Below are 24,967 nucleotides of genomic sequence, written 5' to 3'. Positions count from 1 at the left end.
TTTGTACTTATTTTTTATACAAGCATTAGTGCAAGGCCAAACAATTGTGCAAAAAAGCGAAATAAAATTATAATTAATAAATAAATTAAAAAAGAATGTTTTTCCTTGATTTCATGGCATTGGTGTTATCAGTGTGAAAACCTTTATTTTATTATTTTTTATGTTTTAACTTTTTTAAAAATACAAAAAGTTGTGGAAAATAATTTTTAAGGTCCAAGTTCAGAGGCTGTTTAAATATGCATATAGTGATTTTTCCCAGCATGTTAAAAATTTATTAATTCACATTTTAACTGATATTTTCACACAATAATATTTGGTGTACCCCATTGAACCCTTAAATGTGGTGTTGTAACCCATTTAACCCTCATTAGTGTTAACTTGCTTCATTCATGAAACTGTGAAAATTAAATAATAAAAGAAAGAACAACAGCCAAATTGTCCTTTATGAATAAAAAATTAATGTCAGCATGTTACAAAATGTTTACCCTCAGCGTTTATAGGCAAAAAATTAACTGAACGGAAAATTTCAATGTTTTGTAAGTTGGAAAGTCATTTCTTTTTTGAGAATGACCCATTTGCAATTTGGGTCAGTTCCTCACATTAATCTGTTGTGTGACTTTAGAAAACATGGAACACAGCACATGAGTCATATGGACTACTGTTTACGGACACAATTATTCACTTTTGTTGAAAAGGGAAGTGTGTTTTAAGGGAGCACATGGTTCTGGTGCCTCACATTTCATCCTGAATAAACCAAGAATGTTTTACTTGTAATAAGTGGTGTTTTATAAAAATAAATTAACTGAATGAATAAAATATCTTTATTTAAAATGAACAAAAAAATAATGAGTTTTAATGACATCTCGAGCATAATTCTTGAAAACAAATAAAAATGTGCTTGAAAAGTTCTTGAATTTAACTTGAGGCATCTGTATGAACCCTGGTTTGATTATTTCTGTAACTGCTGATCTCCTGGGATTTTCACACACAACAATCTCTAGAATTTACTCTGAATGGTGTCAAAAACAAAAAACATCCAGTGAGCGGCAGTTCTGTGGACGGAAATGCCTTGTTGATGAGAGGTCAACAGAGAATGGCCAGGCTATGGTAACTCAGATAACCACACTGTACAATTGTGGTGAGAAGAATATCATCTCAGAATGCTATTCTAAGATGTGGGTTGGCACAAGGGGGACCTACACAATATTAGGCAGGTGGTTTTAATGTTGTGGCTGATCGGTGTGTGTGTGTGTGTGTGTGTGTGTGTATGTATATATGTGTGTGTGTGTATATATGTGTGTGTGTGTATATGTATATATGTATACAGCATATATATATATATATATATATATATATATATATATATATATATATATATATATATATACTGTATATATATATATATGTGTGTGTGTATGTATAGATTTGATCAAAAATGACTTTTTGCAAATAGTGATGGTGCTGTTTTTTATATCAGTAATGTCCTGACTATACTTTGAGATCAGTTGAATGCCACTTTGGTGAATTAAAGTACCAATTTCCTTCCAAAACAGCAAAATCTGTACATTATTCCAAACTTATGGCCGTCAGTGTGCGCATGCATATATATATATATATATATATATATATATATATATATATATATATATCTATATATATATAATTAATTACTAAATAATTACTGAAATGCATGTTTATTCCAAAAACACCACTTCAATTCATACTTAGTGCACTGCCCTCCCATGATGCATCACAAAAAAATTTACTATTAAAAAAAAAAAAAACTACCTACTGTATATAATTACTAAAACACATATACTATGTATATTCCCAAAACACCATTTCAATTCATACTTGGTGTTTTGTCCTCCCATGATGCATCACAAAAACATACTGTATACTGTAAATAATCATTAAAACTCCTTATCGGGTCTTTTAAACAATTCAGCAAGATGTGTTATATAAAAGCAAGAGGTCACAAGAGGATGCACTGTGCACTGATTTTACCCTAGTTATACATTTTGGAAGGCATGATGCATAGTGAAGTTGCTTATTGCTTTAGTGGCAACTTAAAAAGTTGGTGAGGCTGACTTCTGACAGTTTGTCCTTCTGCAGCTCAGTTTTACAGAGTGACTGTTTCTGACCATTTTTTCACTTGTCTGTTACCTCCAACTAACACACACACACTAATAGCACACATTACTACCTTATTATCTTTTTCTCATTTTACAGGAATAGTCTCTATTGTTTATATGGCCCTTATTTAGACCTTATTACCATGGTTACCCTATGGTTAGAGTCTCATTAATAAAATGGGTGAGCATGGATTTTCACTCAAGTTCATCACTGCAGGAAATTGCCAGAGATTGAAAAAGAACACAAAATAGAGCTTATACTGTAAACATGATTACTCGTACACATCTGTTGCACATAAACAGCAACGTACGCATTTACAAATTTGACGGACGTCTTTCCACGTTTGGTTGTTATTGTATAAAAGCTGATTTACGCAACTCGAACTTTCTTACCTTTTTGTAACATGCACTTTATAAGGTGCATATCACCCATTTTATTTATGGTTAATTTCTGAATCAAGATGTTTATAGGAACAGTTCACCCAGAAATTCTGTCATTGTTTACTGATAAAAAACAACAACAAAAAACAATAAAAGTAATCCATACGACTGGTGCGCTTCCAAGACTCCTGAAGCCATACGATAGATTTGTGTGAGGAAATAAAATTCAAGTTGCTACTGTATTCACTTAAAGGGATAGTTTATCCAAAAATGAAAATTCTCTCATCATTTACTCCCCCTCATGCCATCCCAGATGTATATGACTTTCTTTCATCTGCAGAACATAAATGAAGATTTTTTGAAGAATATCTCAGCTCTGAGGTCCATACAATGCAAGTGAATGGGTGTCAAAATTTTGAAGCTCCAAAATGCACATTAAGTCAGCATAAAAGTTATCTATAAGACTCCAGTGGTTAACTCAATATCTTATGAAGTGATTTGATAGGTGTGGGTGTGAAAAAGATCAATATTTAAGTCAGTTTTTATCATAAATTCTCCTCCCTGCCCAGTGGGGGGCGATATACACAAAAAATGCAAATCACCAAAAAGAAAAGAAGAAGGACTTAAATATTGAACTGTTTCTCACCCACACCTATCATATTGCTTCAAAAGGTATGGATTTAACCACTGGAATCTTATAGATTTCTTTTATTCGGTTTATGTGCATTTTGGAGCTTCAAAATGTTGGCACCCATTCACTTGTATTGTGAGGACCTACAGAGCTGAGATATTCTTTTAAAAATATTTTTTTCAGTTCAGCAGAAGAAAGAAAGTCATTCACATCTGGGATGGAAAGAGGGTGAGTAAATGATGAGAGAATTTTCATTTTTGGATGAACTATCCCTTTAAGAGCTTCCTCTCCGTGCTTTCAAATCTCATTCTCACTCACATTCAGTTCAAATATGGTGCGTCTCATTGCACCGGGTTTGGCACATTTGAATTGAATGAGATTTAAGAGCTAAGGTGGAGAGAAAGTTTTTCAGCAAATAACAACTTGTAACGGGGTAAGGTGGGCAAGGAGGAGGCGGGAACTGGCTGAACAGTCAACGTACATTTTAATAACATAAATTAACTTAAAACAACATAAAACACACAGACGCACACACACAGCGGCCGCGTGTGTCTCTCTCTCTCCCGAACTGGCGCCTCCAGCTCGTCTTTATCCCCCTCGCAGCTGATAAGCCCAATTCAGGCCTGAATCAGGCCTCACGGCCCAGCCCCACCCTCCTCCTCATGATCACACAACTTAAAAAATAGGGATTACTGAATGGATTACTTTTATGCTGCTTTTGTCCTTTTTGGAGCTTGAAAATTTGGACCCCATTGACTTACATTGTATGGATAGAAACACCTGAAATGTGCAATCAAAATGTCTTTGTTTGTGTTCCGCAGAAGAAAGTCATATGAGTTTGAGATGGTATGAGGGTAAATGATGACACTATTATTTTTGGGTGAACTATCCCTTTAAGGAGGGACTTGAACCATATAAACCAAAATATCTACCAGGCACAGCCCCTAGCATTGTGGCAGCCAGTTTTGCACAAGCAGGCACCATTTACATTATCTTCAGAAAATGTACAAATCTAGTTCATCTCTCTCTTTTTGCATTTCCTAGCAGCCATGATCTTTTAAGTTCAGCTCAGTAATTGTCAGGTTACGAAGTTTCTAGCAAACTCTGTGACTCTTAGGAACATGTGCTGGCTCTTTAAGCAAGGTGTTATGTTACAGAAGACAGGCGTGAAAGAGAAAGCACAAAAAGTAAGTGCGCGTGTCTGTGTGTGTGGGTCTTGGCACTGCAGTGCAGTCTGGGCATTTCCAAGCCTGTTCTCATCACACACCCCCGTAAAAGGCTGGCATGTGACTAAGCGTCTCTGGACACCTGCTGTCCACCAGCACAGGACACAACTGTCTCGCCTACGGCATCAATGTCTTCACTGTTCACTCATGCTGTTAATTACGGCCTGTTTCGGCTTTATATGGCTCCTGCTGCCCACAACAGTCATGATTAATGAAGCTGGCCCTCAAAAGCCAACGTTGTGTCTCATTTCAATGGCATCATTTTAAAAATATTATGGCCTCCAAGGTTTGTATGCAAGAAATACCACTAGACATGGCATCTGAAGTTCCTGTTTCCAGTCTTAATGAATCTTTGTCCTCTGTTGTTCATTAAAGTAAAAAGCCATTCAAGGTCATGCATTTCAGTGATTTTACCATGGTTAAAAGATTATTCCACCCAAATTCTGTCATCATTTATGCACCCTCATGTTGCAAACCTATATGACTTTTACTGCTAAACTCAAAAGGTGTCATTTTGAGGGGGGGCCTGGGTAGTTCGTGAGTAAAGATGCTGACTACCACCCCTGGAGTCGCGAGTTCGAATCCAGGGCGTGCTGAGTGACTCCAGCCAGGTCTCCAAAGCAACCAAATTGGCCCGGTTGCTAGGGAGGGTAGAGTCACATGGGGTAACCTCCTCGTGATCGCTATAATGTGGTTTGCTCTCAGTGGGGCGTGTGGTGAGTTGTGCGTGGATGCTGCAGAGAATACCGTGAATGTCTCCGTCTCCGTGGTAACACGCTCAACAAACAACGTGATAAGATGCACAGATTGACGGTCTCAGATGCGGAGGCAACTGAGATTCGTCCTCCGCCACCTGGATTGAGACGAGTCACTACGCTACCACGAGGACCTAGAGCGCATTGGGAATTGGGCATTCCAAATTGAGGAGAAAAGGGGGAGGAAAAAAATAAAAATAAAAAGGTGTCATTTTGAAGACTGTTCATGCTGGGTTTTTTTAGACAACGAAAGCGTACATTGACCAGGGGCAATTTATGCTCATAAAAGGACAAATAAGTACCATAAAAGTCTTCCTTTGTGTGAGGAACAGACAAAAAGTTAAAAAAGTTAAAGTTATTGACTGATAATCTTGCCCTCCACTGGAGCTATCAATCACATTTACAGGTGCATCTCAATAAATTAGAATGTCATGGAAAAGTTCATTTATTTCAGTAATTCAACTCAAATTGTGAAACTCGTGTATTAAATAAATTCAATGCACACAGACTGAAGTAGCTGAAGTCTTTGGTTCTTTTAATTGTGATGATTTTGGCTCACATTTAACAAAAACCCACCAATTCACTATCTCAAAAAATTAGAATACATCATAAGGCCAATAAAAAAAACATTTTTAGTGAATTGTTGGCTTTCTGGAAAGTATGTTCATTTACTGTATATGTACTCAATACATGGTAGGGGCTCCTTTTGCTTTAATTACTGCCTCAATTCGGCGTCGCATGGAGGTGATCAGTTTGTGGCACTGCTGAGGTGGTATGGAAGCCCAGGTTTCTTTGACAGTGGCCTTCAGCTTATCTGCATTTTTTGGTCTCTTGTTTCTCATTTTCCTCTTGACAATACCCCATAGATTCTCTATGGGGTTCAGGTCTGGTGAGTTTGCTGGCCAGTCAAGCACACCAACACCATGGTCATTTAACCAACTTTTGGTGCTTTTGGCAGTGTGGGCAGGTGCCAAATCCTGCTGGAAAATGAAATCAGCATCTTTAAAAAGCTTGTCAGCAGAAGGAAGCATGAAGTGCTCCAGAATTTCTTGGTAAACAGGTGCAGTGACTTTGGTTTTCAAAAAACACAATGGACCAACACCAGCAGATGACATTGCACCCCAAATCATCACAGACTGTGGAAACACTGGACTTCAAGCAACTTGGGCTATGAGCTTCTCTACCCTTCCTCCAGACTCTAGGACCTTGGTTTCCAAATGAAATACAAAACTTGCTCTCATCTGAAAAGAGGATTTTGGACGACTGGGCAACAGTCCAGTTCTTCTTCTCCTTAGCCCAGGTAAGACGCCTCTGACGTTGTCTGTGGTTCAGGAGTGGCTTAACAAGAGGAATACGACAACTGTAGCCAAATTCCTTGACACGTCTGTGTGTGGTGGCTCTTGATGCCTTGACCCCATCCTCATAAGGCTGCGGTTCTCTTGGTTGGTTGTGCGTCTTTTTCTTCCACACTTTTTCCTTCCACTCAACTTTCTGTTAACATGCTTGGATACAGCACTCTGTGAACAGCCAGCTTCTTTGGCAATGAATGTTTGTGGCTTACCCTCCTTGTGAAGGGTGTCAATGATTGTCTTCTGGACAACTGTCAGATCAGCAGTCTTCCCCATGATTATGTAGCCTAGTGAACCAAACTGAGAGACCATTTTGAAGGCTCAGGAAACCTTTGCAGGTGTTTTGAGTTGATTAGCTGATTGGCATGTCACCATATTCTAATTTGTTGAGATAGTGAATTGGTGGGTTTTTGTTAAATGTGAGCCAAAATCATCACAATTAAAAGAACCAAAGACTTAAACTACTTCAGTCTGTGTGCATTGAATTTATTTAATACACGAGTTTCACAATTTGAGTTGAATTATTGAAATAAATGAACTTTTCCACGACATTCTAATTTATTGAGATGCACCTGTATGTTTCGACATTGTTATTTGGATTGTTGCATTTGACCATAATAGATGAGAACCAATGCCACTTGGTGTCATTTGCAAACCAGTTGTGATGTATTGTTATGTGTGCAAATGAGATTGGAGAGATGTGGAAGAGAGTACAATTGTCAGCAAATAACAACTTAAATTTCCAAATTAAAAACTGTTGTCTGACTTCAGAAGACTTGGAATATATTTATGGTGTGAATCTTTGGGTTGAAAGCGATTCAATTCACGATTCATAGGTTTTCAATTCGATTCAAATTCAGAAACGATTCGATTCAATACACAATTAATTTAAATCAAATAGGATTACAAAGATTTCCAGAAAAAGAAAGACAGAATACTCAAATGTTTATATATTTAAAAAGGTTGTACACTGTTTTGTCGATTCGCGATTAATTAGATTTTTAGCATTTTAAACCGATTATTGACCAACACTAAAGATTCTTGAAGTTTCAAGTGGTCCTGTTCCACCCATTCCTTCTCGTCTTTGTTCATGTGTTATATCTGCGCTGCAGGCTCTTTAAATTCACAGCTCTTGTTTGCAGCGGTTCAGGGGAAGTGGATGTGTGTCCTTTACTCATGATTTGCTGTGTTCTCTCTCTCAGGGGCCTCTGGCCAACCTCCCTGGCATGGACAGCACATCCTTAAAAACAGCCATGGTGAGGCATATTTCTTTTTTTAATATCACCTCTACGTTTTTTTGCTTTGTTGTTTGTCTTTTTATGTGTTATTTGTGTCTGTTTTACTTATAGGTCCAGTTTGACCATTATTTGGCCTCTCCTGATACGCTTGTGATGCCGCAGCTCAACTTCCTGCTCAGTGCTGCTATTAAGTATGAGTCAGCACACCTTTCATCTTTAATACAGATTTAAAAAAAAAAAAAAAAAAAAACACGAAGCATATCAAAACACTAGAATTATTCGCTACACAGTTTACCCCAACTTAATATAAACAGAGAGTTAATTCTCACGTCATTCCAAACCTGTGTGACTTTTTTCCCTCCATGTAAAAATTTTTTTTTACTGATAAAAAAAATCAGAATATGGCCCTTTTAAACATTTCACTTCTAACATTTACATTTCCACAGTATGCATCACAATTCACATTTTTTAAAACCAATAGAATTTGACAATCAAGTTTTGTTTTGTTTTGTTTAGTGTAGATTTTTTTTTTTTTTTTTTTAATCTGTGTTTTGTTTTGGTTCACTGCAATTTTTTTACTTTATTGTTTTTTTCACCAGTTTTTCAGTGATTGCTTTTCCTGTTTAGCCACACTATTCTTTTTGCTTAGACCTAAACAACTGATTGGTTTTAGCCAATAATATCGATTCAAGTGCCATTGCATTAACAGAATAATGAGCATGAGAGGTTTCTCATGCATTCGTCATGCAAACCCTTCATGCTTGCATGCTTTTAACATCAGCGCATCAGTGCAATGTTGCTATTTGAGCGGTAGAGAGGCACGCAACACTGAGTCACATTGTTACTGGGAAATGTATCAGGCTTGAGAAGCACTCACTGTACCTCAGGTTAATGTTCTCTATTAATGGAGATGGACTCGTGCACGGGCTTGGCACAACTAATTAGCTCCTGGTCCATTTCTCTTTCTCTCCGTACCACACTCTTCCACACATAAACTAGCTACACGTGACTCAACACTGCGTGAGGTACAAAAAATGTAACTAAATAGAGATGGATCAGCACACACACACGGTTTTTGTTTAATGCAACCACTCTTCAATACAACATCTCATACATTTCATGTTAAAGGAATAGTTCACCCAAATATATAAATTTGGCCATCATTTACTCGTCCTCATGTTGTTCCAAACCTTTATGATTGTCCTCCTTCACTGTCAGAAAAAAAGTGCACAATTTGTACCTTTAGGGGTACAATGGCTTGTCACTGGGGCAGTACCCTCAAAGGTACATCCGTGTACCTTTAAAGAGGCAAATATGTACCCTTGGTGACTAACTTGGTCCTCAGTGATATGGTACTATAATGTACCCTTGGAAAAGGTGCAAATTTGGCCTATTAAGGGTACTGTCCCAGTGACAAGCACGTTGTACCTTATGAATGGCACATTTGTACTCAATAAAGCATATTAAAAACTGCCAACTTGTTGTTAAATCACATTTATTTAATAACATGAAACATTCAGTAATTTCACATTTCTCACATTTTTGTTCACAATGTCACAGAATTAACACTTTAAACATCTCAGAATCACAATTTGTCAAATACAGTAGGATACATTATACATAAGCCATTTTGCTTTAAAAATATTACTACACATTTCATATGAACTTAAGTACCCTTTAACACTCACCCAAAAATACATTTTAGGAGCACATAAAAGGAGAGGTTTTAATGAACATCACAGGCTATCTTTAACACAGTGGCAGTTGACAGTACCTCACTTTAAAGCTTAAAAAAAAAAAAAAACACGTGAACACACAAACCACTTCGAAGGAGCTTCTCTCATTTCAGGTTAAGGTTAAAAAAATACATATTGTATGCCCTCAGACGACTTGAAATTAGACACACAGTTCACATCACATGGATTACTTTTGACATCTTTTGGGTCAAAATTGAGCATATTTTTCATATTGGGCGAAAAAAGTCATGTTAAAAAAGAAAGTATGTACTGAAGGCTGAAATTACCCCCTCTTTGATTCTCATTCCCCTGTACACCATACATTTGATCAGAACTTGAACCGTCCTGGTGAAAGCCATTTTCATATGGTGTATCAGCATCACACTGTAAGAGGAAAACATAATGTTAGAACAGAATTAAAACCATGCAACGTGTGCAAAAACAACTTTCCAAGCTTTACTAAATTTGCTATGACAGAGTATTACAACATTCTGATGAAACAAACACATTTTTTGGACAATATTTACTACTCATATAATCTGCAGTAATGCCACAGTAAATACCTGGAAGATCTTCTGCAAACATCTCTTCTCTTGCTTGTATATTTTGGCTAAAAGTATTTTTCTTGGCGCACATGCGCAATACTAGTGAAGCCTTCCTTGAAGCACTGGACAGTTGATGGATGGATTCGGTCAATTTCATCACATAACTGGAAAAAAATTATAGTAATAGAAAGTTAATCATTCACATTAAATTGACATTAAAGTGGTCACACCAGTCTTATAGAAATAGTTCACCTAAAAAAGGAAATTATGTCCTAACTCACCCTTATGTCGCTCCAAACCTGTACAGTTGAAGTCAGAAGTTTAATACACCATAGCCAAATACATTTTAAAATTTTCACAATTCCTGACATTTAATTGTAGAAAACATTCCCTGTATTAGGTCATTTAGGATCACTACTATATTTTAAGAATGTGAAATGTCAGAATAATAGTAGACAGAATGATATATTTCAGCTTTTATTCCTTTCGTCACATTCCCAGTGGGTCAGAAGTTTACATACACTTTGTTAGTATTTGGTAGCATTGCCTTTAAATTGTTTAACTTGGGTCAAATGTTTTGGGTAGCTTTCCACAAGCTTCTCACAATAATTTGCTGGAATTTTGGCCTATTCCTCCAGACAGAACTGGTGTAACTGAGTCAGGTTTGTAGGCCTCTTTTCTCACACATGCTTTTTCAGTTCTGCCCACAAATATTCTATCGGATTGAGGTCAGGGCTTTGTGATGGCCACTCCAATACCTTGACTTTGTCAACTTTGGAGGTATGCTTGGGGTCATTGTCCATTTGAAAGGCCCATTTTCAACCGAGCTTTAACTTCCTGGCTGATGTCTTGAGATGTTGCTTCAATATATCCACATAATCTTCCTTCCTCGTGATGCCATCTATTCAGTCCCTCCTGCAGCAAAGCACCCCCACAACATGATGCTGTCACCCCCATGCTTCACAGTTGGAATGGTGTTCTTCGGCTTGCAAGCCTCACCCTTTTTCCTCCAAACATAATGATCATCATTATGAAGTATAGATAATTGTCTGCCTGTTTCCTCCAGCATCTTCACAAGGTCCTTTGCTGTTGTTCTGGGATTGATTTGCACTTTTCGCACCAAACTGCATTCATCTCTAGGAGACAGAATGCTTCTCCTTCCTGAGTGGTATGATGGCTGCATGGTCCCGTGGTGTTTAAACTTGCATACTATTGTTTGTACAGATGAATGTGGTACCTTCAGGCATTTGGAAATTGCTCCCAAGTATGATCCAGACTTGTGGAGGTCCACAATTTTTTTTCTGAGGTCTTGGCTGATTTCTTTTGATTTTTTTCATGATGTCAAGCAAAGAGGCACTGAGTTTGAAGGTAGGCCTTAAAATACATCCACAGGTACACCTCCATTTCAGTACACATCCTATCAGAAGCTAATTGTCTAAAGGCTTGACATCATTTTCTGGAATTTTCCAAGTTGCTTAAATGCACAGTTAACTTAGTGTATGTAAACTTCTGACCCACTGGAATTGTGATATAGTCAATTAAAAGTGAAAACATTTCTCTGTAAACAATTGTTGGAAAAATTACTCATGTCATGGACAAAGTAGATGTCCTAAACAACTTTAGTTTGCTAATTTGAATTCTGTGGAGGGGTTTTAATGACTTCAGCCTAAGTGTATGTAAACTTCTGACTTCAACTGTATATCTTTTTCTTCTGTGGAACACATAAGGTGAATGTTTGAAATCTTCATAGTGTTTATTGGCCATAATGTAAGTGGATGGTGACTAAAAAAAAAAGCTCAAAAAGAGGGGAAAATACAATAAAACCACAGTAAAAGTAATCAGTACTACTTAAAATATATTCCAGGTTTTTCTCAGGATGCAATGAGAACCAGTGAGGTTTTCAGTGCTTTATTGCTTTAATTTGATAGTAAATAACAACTTAAATTATGTTCTGTTCATCAAAGTGATCATATCATGACAGAAAACTTGGAATACATTGCACCATTTATTTAAAATACTTTTACTGTGGTTTATGTCCCGCCACCAGAAATTCACCTTTTGAGTTACAAAGAAGAAGTTGGTTCATGTTGGTTTGAAATTACATTAGGGTGTATAAAAGAAATAATTTTCCTTTTTGGGTAAACTGTTCACCAACTTTTCAGCTATATAAAAATGTCCAAATTCTGTGCCGCTCTCATTTTCATGTTCCCCCAGTCTTTACAGTGTAGTTCTAACCTACTGTTCCAGGTGCAACACTGAAATTAAACATGCATTTTAAGCTGATAATTGACATAAAATTATCTGTGATATTACTTACACTGGAGAGTTTTTATCCACCAGTCATTCCATCTTCTATCTCCCTTCTCCGCCATGAAAAAGTTTGCTGCATCCAAGGTATCTGGTAGCATCTTGACATACAATACATGCAAAACATTTACATGTCCCTCAAAGGTGCATCCTCATCAGTGACAGCAAACTGCTGTTGGAGCCAAATAAAAAGTGCAGAGGAAAATATTTGTTCAATCTCAAATGTACAAACAATATTTCCCATCTGAACTTAAATTGTGCAACCACTCAAAGATACTCTGTTACTCTTCAGTTATAAAGAGTGTTAATGCTATCAATAATTTGAAGCTATATGTATTGTGAAAAGCACTATACAAAAAAAAAAAAAAAAAAAAAGAAGACTTAAACATTATTGTGCACTTGGCTAGCTAACGTGTTATACTACAGCAATCCACTCACCCCTGACCCAGACCTGTGACAGGCTCTTTGCAGTTTTTTCAGACTCTATGACTGTGCCCAAATTCCTCCTTACTCCTCTCCTCCTCGAGAATTAGAGGTACACGCTCCAAGAGATCGGTGCCAAGTATGCTAACAAAGACAGAGAAACATTTATAAGCATGATCAAGGATTACAGGCAATAAATGTCATAATACTTGGATTTATTGTGACAATACTGTGGTTGGGGAAGCATACTGTACATGTAATAAGTCAAAAAAAAAAATTTATACTTTGGGCATTCGGAATTAACGCTGGTATCTTTCCTACTGTAATCTTGCGTATTAAAAATGATGTTATTGTTCGTGGATGGAAAACAATCATAGCCGATACACACTTGCTGGTAAGCGGTGTTGAATGGCAGTGGACACATACCGTTATATGCTCAATACGTGGTACAAGAAATCAGTATAAATGAAGAAAGCATGACAAAAGAAAACATGACAAAAAACGTTTAGCGGTGTAGTAGCTTTGGTATAAGCGGAATGATTGTCACGAATGTCGAATTATTGAAAATGAATGCAAACCTGAGGCATAACGGCCGCAACGCAATTACCAATATGGGGTGTCCAATAATTGCCAATAATTCGACGGTCCCTCGTCAATTATTCCATACTAAACTGAAATAGGAAAACAATATGTTGGCTTTCTCAAGCCTGTATAATTAAATAAGTAGTTTGGCGGGAGGGCAAATCTGGTTAGCTTGCGAACACGTCAACGGCCCTGTCAACGAAAATTACTACCAACAAACACATAACAATTGGACAAATACACGAAATACAAGTGAAGTACCAATTATAACAACATTTAAAGTTAAACGTACCTCTGAATTTATGTGATTCTTCAGTGACTTCCAGGTTCTTTTAACTTGAGGAGAAGATCCTCCGTCGACAGTCAGAGATCCATCATCATTTTGCAAGCGTCGGTTCGCACACATCCCAAACTTCCCGCGCACAGCACACGCGGTGAGTTAATCCCATTGGACGAATTTGAATAAAGCCCAAAACTGTGAAATTTCTTGCAGCTCTACAGTTTTTCTTGCTTAAAAAAGTTTGTATTGTGCATAAGAGTTTGTGCTCTTCCTTTGAATAAATTATACATCCAAACGATCCAAAGTTTAATTATTTTATTTAAAGAAACAGCTCGTTTATTTTATACGGGATAAAATGTCATTTGTTTCTAAACCTGTTTGTAATTTAATATAATGAATTTGTTTTATATGTTAAAAAAAACATCATCTTCACCTAAATATAAACACGAAAATCCAGAGGTCAGATATGGATTATTTTATATTTATTCACCTGTTGTATGTGACCAGAGAACATGAACTATTTTACTGTATAACATTTTATTTTTATCATTTGTTATTTAAGTTTATGTTGGTGTTGGGTGATTTTCAATTGCGTGTTTATTGAATTGTTGAGATCACGTATGGGACACTGAAGTGTATTTCATGCACTTGAAGGGTTTGGCTTTGGCAGCCTTGAACCACCCCAACCCCCACCAGGCAAATCATTTGATCACAGTATTTTGTACCTCATTTGGGAAAAATAGTACATACATGGACATAAATGTATTTGTACCTTATCTATCCCTAAAGGGTACATATTAGTACCTTAAGGTGTAACTTTAACCCAGTGAGGGTACAACCACATAAGCTGTACCCTATGTGATCACAAATGGACCCCGACCGTACCTTTTTTCTGACATTGTTTAGTGGAACACTAAAGGAGATATTAGGCAGAATGACAGCCATAGTCACTATTCACTTTTATTGCACCTGCTTCCCCTACAGTGAAAGTAAACGATGACTGAGACTGTCAGTCCCTAACATTCTGCCTAACATCTTTAATTTTCCATGGAAGAAAAAAAAGTCATATGGGTTTGGAACAACATGAGGGTGACTAAATGATGGCAGAATTTTCATTTTTGGGTGAACTAACCATTTAAAACCAAGTCTTACTGACACATAAGGCATGTTTATGCACACGATAAATGTTTACATGCATGTAAATTGACCTGCCTTAAAACGCTACTTAGCAATCTTACTTCAGCAACTGTTCCCATCTGCCAGATTATCAGATCTCAGAAGCTCATCTCTAATGCAAGTCTGTGGAAGTCCTGTGATTTGGATGGTATTAAACATAATTTATTGAAAAACATTTGGTAAAATGTTGTTGCAGAAGCACTTATAATAGTGACACAAGGTATCCATAGAGGATACATACAGTATTTCCCCCTCTTCTAAATCTTTAAATACATTTTAAAAAGTGCACGTTGTGGATAAAACTACTGGATGTGTCAGCCCTCATTCCCAATAACATCTGTAAAGTACCTAAAATATAACATCACTTAACATTAATTCATTTATGAACTGATTCTTGTCATAATTGAGGCAATAATAGTAACTAGAGTTCACAATACTAAGTATGTTGTTGAAATGTTAGGAACAGTTCTGTTCACTTACACTGTTTTCAGCCTTAATCACTATGAAACAAGGCTTTTCTCTTTTCATTTCAGTTTGATAAGCATTTGCCTTGATTCTGATTCACCATCTCAACAGTTTTTAATCTTGTTACAGCATAATTTAGAATTATTTAACATAAGATAAAAATGCTGCCTATTGTCACACTTAAAGCCAACATAAGAGTAATATTCATTAAATTTGTACCACTTTATGAACACTTTTTATTGAAAATCGTGCTGTTCACTCACAGAAATGTCCAGTTCATTCCAATGAGATGTTGTGTTAAGCATGCCTGAGGGATTAACAGCGACAGAGGGGGGCAGAGCAGCATACAGTATGAAGCTGGGCTGGTAACAGAGCATCTGTAGAGGGCAGTGTTTGTCATGAACTGAACCCAGATCAGTGCAGTGTTTGGCTCTACTGTCTGTGCTTACTCGACCAGCAACACTCTGACCAGTTTATGTAGTTTTCAATTAGACTTGATGCATGTGTGATGTGTGGTGTGTTTCCAAATACCCACATCAACAGAAGAACCCTTAAAACCAAAACAGCAGAACTTATGGCTTCCAAAGTCTTTGTAGATTGTGTTTTGATTTGCTTAGTACTATATATATATATAAAGTGGTCGGTAAATATGTGTGTGTGTGTGTGTGTGTGTGTGTGTGTATGTATATATATATATATATATATATATATATATATATATATATATATATATATATATATATATAAACACACCGATCAGCCACAACATTAAAACCACCTGCCTAATATTGTGTAGGTCTCCCTCGTGCCGCTAAAACAGTGCCAACCCGCATCTCAGAATAACATTCTGAGATGATATTCTTCTAACCACAATTGTACAGAGCGGTTATCTGAGTTACCTTAGACTTTGTCCGTTCAAACCAGTCTGGCCATTCTCTGCTGACCTCTCTCATCAACAAGGCGTTTCCATCCACAGAACTGCCTCTCACTGGATGTTTTTTGTTTCTGGTACCATTCTGTGTAAATTCTAGAGACTGTTGTACATGAAAATCCCAGGAGATCAGCAGTTACAGAAATACTCAAACCAGCCCGTCTGGCACCAACAATCATCCATGCGATTACCTAATCAGCCACTCGTGTGGCAGCAGTGCAGTGTATAAAATCATGCAGATACAGGTCAGGAGCTTCAGTTAATGTTCACATCAACCATCAGAATGGGGGGGAAATGTGATCTCAATGATTTGGAGCGTGGCATGATTGTTGGTGCCAGACGGGCTGGTAATATATGTACCATTTTTAAAGAAAACAGGAGTGAGCAGGCAAAACACATTTCTTTTATTTCTTATGGGATTCATATTCAACTGTAGGTTATAACAGATTGGCACAATCATAAAACAAAACATGGCAACAAAGAAAAAAAATGAAATGACCCCTATTCAAAAGTCTGCATACCCTTAGGTCTTAATACTGTGTATTGCCCCCTTTAGCATCAATGACAGCGTGCAGTCTTTTGTAATAGTTGTCTATGAGGCCCCAAATTCTTGCAGGTGGAATAGCTGCCCATTCTTCTTGGCAAAATGCCTCCAGGTCATGCAAAGTCTTTGGTCGTCTTGCATGAACCGCACATTTGAGATCTCCCCAGAGTGGCTTGATGATATTAAGGTCAGGAGACTGTGATGGCCACTCCAGAACCTTCACCTTTTTCTGCTGTAACCACTGGAGGGTCAACTTGGCCTTGTGCTTAGGGTCATTGTCGTGCTGGAAAGTCCAAGAGCGTCCCATGCGCAGCTTTCGTGCAGAAGAATGCAAATTGTCTGCCAGTATTTTCTGATAACATGCTGTATTCATCTTGCCAACAGTTTTCACAAGATTCCCCGTGCCTTTAGAGCTCAAAACTTCTCTTTTCACTATAGGCCTTGTTGACACCTCTCCAAACATAGCACTTATGGTTGTGACCATAAAGCTCTATTTTGGTCTCGTCACTCCAAATTACAGTGTGCCAGAAGCTGTGAGGCATGTCAAGGTGTTGTCGGGCATATTGGAACTGGGCTTTTTTGTGGCATTAGCTTCTTTCTGGCAACTCGACCATGCAGCTCATTTTTGTTTAAGTAAGCAAACAAAAAAAGTATTGTGCTCCTTGAAACAACCACACCGTCTTTTTCCAGAGCAGCCTGTATTTCTCCTGAGGTTACCTGTGGGTTTTTCTTTGTATCCAGAACAATTCTTCTGGCAGTTGTGGCTGAAATCTTTCTTGGTCTACCTGACCTTGGCTTGGTATCAAGAGATCCCCGAATTTTCCACTTCTTAATAAGTGATTGAACAGTACTGACTGGCATTTTTAAGGCTTTGGATATATTTTTATATCCTTTTCCATCTTTATAAAGTTCCATTACCGTGTTACACAGGTCTTTTGACAGTTCTTTTCTGCTCCCCATGGCTCAGTATCTAGCCTGCTCAGTGTATCCACGTGAGAGCTAACAAACTCATTGACTATTTATACACAAACACTAATTGCAATTTAAAAAGCCACAGGTGTGGGAAATTAAACTTTAATTGCCATTTAAACCTCTGTGTGTCACCTTGTGTGTCTGTAACAAGGCCAAACATTCAAGGTTATGTAAACTTTTGATCAGGGCCATTTGGGTGATTTCTGTTATCATTATGATTTAAAAAGGAGCCAAACAACTATGTGATAATAAATGGCTTCATATGATCACTATCCTTAAATTTTTTGCATGATCAGTCATATTTTCAATATCAATGCCAAAATTTCACAATTTCTGCCAGGGTATGCAAACTTTTGAGCACAACTGTGTGTGTATGTTTATATATATATATATATACAGTTGCAATCAAAATTGTTCAACCCCCCTGACCTGAATACATTCTGGTGATGTGAATTAAAACACATCAACTAAAACCTCAGTAAACAGTCAAAGTACATTTTTAATACACATTTGAGTGATTTTGAGAACAAAGAGTTCAGTTTACCCAAATTTTTAAATAAAAACTAACTAATTCTCGCCACAAATGTCATGTCAAAAATATTCAACCCCCAAAGTCAATCATTTGTGGAGCATCCTTTATCCTTAATAACAGCAAATAAATGTTTCAGGTAAGTGTTCTCAGGCTTTGGACACCTCTCTATTAGAATTTTTACACATTTCTCATGAGCAAAAGCTTCCAGCTCATTGACATTCTTTGGTTTCTGTGCTGCCACTGCTTCCTTGAAATCCCACCAAAGGTTTGCAATGGGATTTTAATGATGGACTGAAAGGGCCATTTAAGGACATTCCACGACCTATCCCTGAACCAGATTTTGAGATCCAACTATGAGCTTTTTAACTGCAGCAACTTTAATATACGCTATTGGAGCTGGATTTACCACAGCTGTTGGCACTAGACTTGCCCTCCAATGGGTCCTCTCCCATGGGTTTAAGATGGTGTTATTGTTTTGCTGGAGAGTCCAGTGATCACAGAGCTTCAATTTACACACTGAAGGCATCACATTTTTCATGCCAAAATGGTCTGATACCTGAAAGAATCCATGGTGTCAGTCACATAGTCAGGATAGCCGTTTCCTGCAGCCGCAAAACACCCCCATAACAGGACTGACCCACCTTCATGCTTGACTGTGGGGATGGTGTCTTTCTTGTCATCAACTTGTCATCTTACTCCAGATGTACTGCTGACCCATGGGTCTAAAACTAATTTTCAGTTTGGTGTCATATGTCTATAAAACCTTCTTCCAGGACTCCACAGGTCTTCCTAATTACTTCTTGAATATTCAAGTCAACATTTCCCTTGGTGAAGTTTTGCTTTCTTCCACACCCCAAGAAGGTTGCTGTTGTACCATATTTAAAAAATGTATGAATGGTGCTGCCAACTTTGTCTATTGGAAATTGAAGTGCCTTAGAAATGTACTTTTAGCCATGACATTTCTTGTGTAATGAAATAATCTCCTCTATTAGCTTTTGAGACAGTTTTTATTTTTATTGCATTTTTTGCATAGAAATACATTTTTGCTTACAACGCTTAACTTAAAGGAGACCTATTATTGCCCTTTTTACAAGATGTAATATAAGTCTCAGGTGTCCCCAGAATGTGTCTGTGAAGTTTCAGCTCAAAATACCCCACGGATCATTTATTATACCATGTTGTAAATGCCACTTTTTAGGTGGAATTAAAAACACGCTGTTTTCGTGTGTGTCTCTTTAAATGCAAATGAGCTTTTGCTCCCCGCCCCCTATTATTATACAGACAGTAAGCATAAAAATAACGACATAGCTCTGTTCTTCGTGAATACAATCAGAGACAATGGTAACTTTAGCTGCATTAGCCATGGAATCAGCTAACAAGCACATTCGGAAAGGCAATTTGCAAACATTAACAAAATATAAAGTGCTATACTAAAGCTGGAACACGAACAGTTGGTACTAATCCATGCTTGAGAATCACATTTTTGGAAAGTCCTGCTTTATATTTGTGGCAGCGGGGGCATGGTCTAGTGCCCGTCAGGAGAGAGAGAAAGCGGTAAGGGCACTTACGCTGGAGCTAAATTATGTCTAACACCTGTCTCTAATTCCAGTGAGCTGGGGAGAGCGGCATATAAGCAGCCACACCACCGTCAGAAGCAGAGAAAGAACGACACGTCAGTCCAGTGTTGGCATGTGTCCTGAATGTCAAAAAGCTGCATGTCTTTTAAGAAGTTTATGGAGAGTTTTTTTTTATTGGTGAAACTATCTGAGTGAACCCAGGAAAACACTAGAGAGAGTGTACAGGCTGTGCAGAGGGCAGAAAATAAAAGCCTTACTTTGACGGTGTCTGAGCTTCCCGACTCATTTCCCGTGCAACCTTCACAATATTGATTCTCATTCACAAAGCAGTCCGGTGTAAAATGATTTAAACAAACATACACGAATTTTTGTATGTTTTGGGGCACATTTGCTTCAAAAACAAAACTTGTCCACTGCGTCTTCAGTGGCTCTGATGCTGGGAGTACATGAAGACTCTTATTTTCACTTTTACAGCCAACAACAGAACACTTATGACGCTTACGAAGCGGAGACATTATTCTTCCCACCATAGCTGCTCCAGCGTGGAAAAAAATGGCGGACTGTGTGTCGATCACTCGGGGGAGGATCTATGATAATAGGGTGGAGTCCGTTACCAGTAGTGGGCGTGGCCTGCTCTAAAGTGATGTCACTTTAGAGCAGAAACGAAAACCGATCATTTTGAGACACTGTTTTTGATTAATAGAAATATAAGAAAGAGGAGTGGGTGGACTTTTAACATTGTAGGCTGGTTGTGTACACAAACTGCCGACTCACATTTATGTTCAAACATCATGTAAAAGTGAATTTTGCATAATAGGTCCCCTTTAAATAAGTGCCATTGCAGATTGATGACTTAATTTTGTTTTAAAACAATTACTTGTGTAGCCTTACATATTTAAGAAACAGCTACATGCAATAGGGGTTGAATAATTATGACATGACTGTATTTTTAAAAAATCCTGCTATTTAGAAATATTAGGTTATATATTCACACTATGACTTTGAATGTGTCACTCAACTGATATAGATGTAAAGTTTAAAAATTCTGGGTCATCAGAAAAGCTTACCTTTGTAAATCCTTACTGTCTTGGGGGGTTGAATAATTTCGATTGCAACTGTATACATTGGCGGCCAAAAGTTTGTAATAATGTACAGATTTTGGCAGAAGTGGCATTCATCTGATCACAAAGTATAGTCAGGACATTACTGATGTAAAAAAACAGCACCTTCACTATTTGAAAAAAAGTCATTTTTGATCAAATCTAGACAGGCTCCATTTCCAGCAGCCATCACTCCAACACCTTATCCTTGAGTAATCATGCTAAATTGCTAATTTGGTATTAGAAAATCACTTGCCATTATATCAAACACAGTTGAAAGCTATTTGTTTCGTTAAATGAAGCTTAACATTGTCTTTGTGTTTGTTTTGGAGTTGCCACAGTATGCAGTAGACTGGCATGTCTTAAGGTCAATATTAGGTCAAAAATGGCAAAAAAGAAACAGCTTTCTCTAGAAACTCGTCAGTCAATCATTGTTTTGAGGAATGAAGGCTATACAATGCTTGAAATTGCCATAAAACTGAAGATTTCATACAAAGGTGTACACTACAGTCTTCAAAGACAAAGGACAACTGACTCTAACAAGGACAGAAAGAGATGTGGAAGGCCAGATGTACAACTAAACAAGAGGATAAGTACATCAGAGTCTCTAGTTTGAGAAATAGACATCTCACATGTCCTCAGCTGACAGCTTCATTGAATTCTACCTGCTCAACACCAGTTTCATGTACAACAGTAAAGAGAAGACTCAGGGGTGCAGGCCTTATGGGAAGAATTGCGAAGAAAAAGCCACTTTTGAAACAGAAAAACAAAAAATAAAAGGTTAGAGTGGGCAAAGAAACACAGACATTGGACAACAGATAATTGGAAAAGAGTGTTATGGATCTTAACCCCATTGAGCTTTTGTGGGATCAGCTAGACTGTAAGGTGCGTGAGAAGTGCCCGACAAGAGAGCCACATCTCTGGCAAGTGCTAGAGGAAGCGTGGGTGAAATGTCACCTGAGTATCTGGACAAACTGACAGCTAGAATGCCAAGAATCTGCAAAGCTGTCATTGCTGAATGTGGAGGATGTTTTGATGAGAACTCTTTGAAGTAGTTTAATTTTTTTTCCAAATTGTAATAGTAATTTTTCACGTTATTAATGTCCTGTCTATACATTGTGATAGTTGAATGCCACTTTGGCGAATAAAAGTACCAATTTCTTTCCATAAGAGCAAAATCTGTACATTATTCCAAACTTTTGGCTGCCAGTGTGTATATATATATATATATATATATACTATATATATATATATATATATATATATATATATATATATACAAACACACACATATACATATACACACTGCGGCTCTGGCTGCGGCTTTATCTCTCGACCCCAGGTATCCATCCTGGCCTCGCTCCGCACCGTCTTCACTCGGCCATGCCCTGCTCGCCATATAGTGTGTGTGTATATATATATATATATATATATATATATATATATATATATATATATATATATATATATTTATATTTATATTTACACTACCGGTCAAAAGTTTTGAAACACTTGACTGAAATGATTCTCATGATTTTAAATATATGGTGTTAATTAGTATTATTTAGTAAATATGTATTTGCTTGATAACATGGGCACTGTAATGAAAAGTCTGACCTTATTTATTGTGATCTTATATTTTATTTTTATCAATAAGTACTTGATTTAAATGTGTTAATTAGAGTAATATATTCAGAATAATTATTTTTCTCCTTCTCTTCCTCTCTCAGGGAGCAAATCTTCAAACAATCTACAGAGCTTATGTGTCGTGCATATGGAGAGGTATATAAAGCCATCACCAGCCCTGCGAACACATATAAAGAACCTGAATCTGTCCTGCATAGATCTCCACAGCAGGTACAAACCCTGCTGTCCTAAATGTGCCGCACACACAATGCAAACTGTAACCAGCCACAATTACCCAATGTACTGCAACTAATGGTAGATTCTGGCCACAAGAATGCATTCAAGAAGTATCATCTGGTGATGGGACTGGGCTTTTGACTTTTTAATTGTAAAGATGTGACATAAAGACACTTAAACAACAGCAAGTTTGTGGATTTCTCCCAGCATTCTCATCTCTGGCTCGCATGGCACTCGGTGGACAGTGCTGTTTGCCAGAGGAGAGGAGAGAACAAATCCCACTAAGAATTTTTTTTTAAATTATTTTTCCTCCCCACGTGAACATAGAACCCCACTAGCAGGCCTGGCGAAGCAAACTACAGACCATTTCATTGCCGCACACATTTACGTGCACTCAAACATATGTACTGTCATTACATTACATACACAGGTTTTTTTTTATTGCACACACACACACTCTCTCGCCCATGGAGAGCATGATATGACTCAGCTACAGTCTGTAATCTGAAACAGTTCTGCCTTTCTTCTCATGATATCTTTTTTTCTTTCTTAAGTGCATTAAAGTACACCTAAATGTTCACAGGCTTGTGTGTCTCGCTGTTTTCTTCCCTCTCTGCCTCTTTTGAAAGAGATAGTTAAATGAAATTTTGTGGCCACCCTACGGAGGAGCAGACCAGTGGGGAGTGAGTTGAATGCATTCTCTCAGACAATGGTGCTTTCATGTTAGCAGCCCAATAGGCAGTCACGCCACCCTTTAATTGCCAACAAAACGCCCGCCAGCCCTTGCTTGTCAACTAAATTTAGCAAAATGCTGAAAAACAGTGAATAAAAAAACGCTGTAGTACTCTCTGACTATTAATAGAAGTTTGTACTAGTTCTGAAATGGAAAGAGACAGAATAATAAGGCTGAAACTTAGGGTAACAGATAAAGGCTGTTCGGGTGCAAGAGACTACAGAGAGCTCAGTGTGTGAGAGTCGCCGGGGGCCACATGGCCTCTCATCTGGGGTAACATTTTGAGCGTCACATGGCCACAGTAAAGGGACTCTCCCCATGGTGCCCGTAGCCGAGACGCGCCTCACATGCCTCGCATTCAGCTTGAGGCTTTCAGTTAACGGAAAGCAAAGTCAAGTGAAGTACAAGAGTGACACTTTGGTGTGGTGTTCTGTGAAATGGGTTATTAATTTAGAGGGCTATTTTTAACCGGATCACGTTTGCGGAAGGCACGGAAACCCATTTGGGTTATCAGACGGCATCTAAACCTGAAACACTCCATTTGAACTGAAAAAGTTTTGCGTGCAGCCCAATGTTAGTCTGAAAGATTTCGAAAGCATTTCCTTTTGCTATATACAGTGGCCCTAAAAATTACTTAGCAGAGTAACCACAGGTGTAGTTCACATTAACCACAGGCATGTTCCACTAATTTAAACAACCAGAAAGTTTCCCAATACTTAACAATCATTTTGAACCGTATATCTCGTTTTATCATCTAAAACCTAACAAACATGAAATCAGTTGCTTGAAAAGTTTACTTATGCTAACTTATTTAAAATAAATTTGGTTTGATATTATATTAAACCAGTGACCAGTAAATTAAGTATGTTCTGTGTCCAAATACTTTAGGGGCCTCGATAAACACTTGTTTGTGAATGTGTCAAAATGATTTCCCAATGTCTATCATCTGCTTCAAAAAGTACAAGGTCTTTTCTTTAACCACTATATACTATATACAGTTAGAATATTATGTTTCTTGAAGGCTGCACAGTAATGTCACATTATCTAGCCATGCCCACTCTTAACCTTGCATTCTCTTTAAGTGTTACAACATGAGATGTTTTCTAAGATGGGCCACCACAGAGGTGTTGGACTCTGCTATATGATGACATCGTGGCTGATGTAGACTAACCCACCCCATCCACTCCAAACCCACAATCAGCTCAGACCTTCAGTCCAACAAACGAATGGTTAGGAGTTATGAGGTCTTTATTTTATGAGCAGATGGGATTTGTACTTAAAATAAAGAGCAAGGGTGCAGGGCTTTATAGGAGGGGTCTGAGTTCAAGCATGGCCTAACGCAGCTCTTGTGGTCAGGATAGAAAACATTGTTGGTTTAATCTTCAGCCAACGAGAAGATAATTATTTTTTTTTTTATATATGCTGCACCTTAAAGAACAGGTGCTAATAACTGTCTGCTTAGTCAAGTTCCCAAAGAGCTTAGTCT

General features: G+C 37.6%; 1 protein-coding gene across 2 annotated transcripts in view; it reads left to right on the top strand.

Annotated features, from left to right (window-relative positions):
* Window positions 1–23,326, top strand: part of LOC127430023 (conserved oligomeric Golgi complex subunit 6-like) — a 104,957-nt gene extending 81,631 nt beyond the window's left edge. For both annotated transcript variants that reach the window (XM_051679432.1, XM_051679431.1), the window contains 3 exons: window positions 7,680–7,733; window positions 7,827–7,906; window positions 22,616–23,326. In XM_051679432.1, coding sequence (XP_051535392.1) covers window positions 7,680–7,733; window positions 7,827–7,906; window positions 22,616–22,763 — 282 coding nt within the window. In that variant the 3' untranslated portion in view covers window positions 22,764–23,326. The remainder of the gene's footprint in view (window positions 1–7,679; window positions 7,734–7,826; window positions 7,907–22,615) is intronic.
* Window positions 23,327–24,967: the final 1,641 nt, after the last annotated feature.

Source organism: Myxocyprinus asiaticus, chromosome 39 (assembly GCF_019703515.2).
Source record: "Myxocyprinus asiaticus isolate MX2 ecotype Aquarium Trade chromosome 39, UBuf_Myxa_2, whole genome shotgun sequence".
Classification (NCBI taxonomy): domain Eukaryota; kingdom Metazoa; phylum Chordata; class Actinopteri; order Cypriniformes; family Catostomidae; genus Myxocyprinus; species Myxocyprinus asiaticus.
The sequence above is the reverse complement of the archived record's forward strand: the minus strand, read 5'-3'. Positions and strand labels throughout refer to the sequence as shown.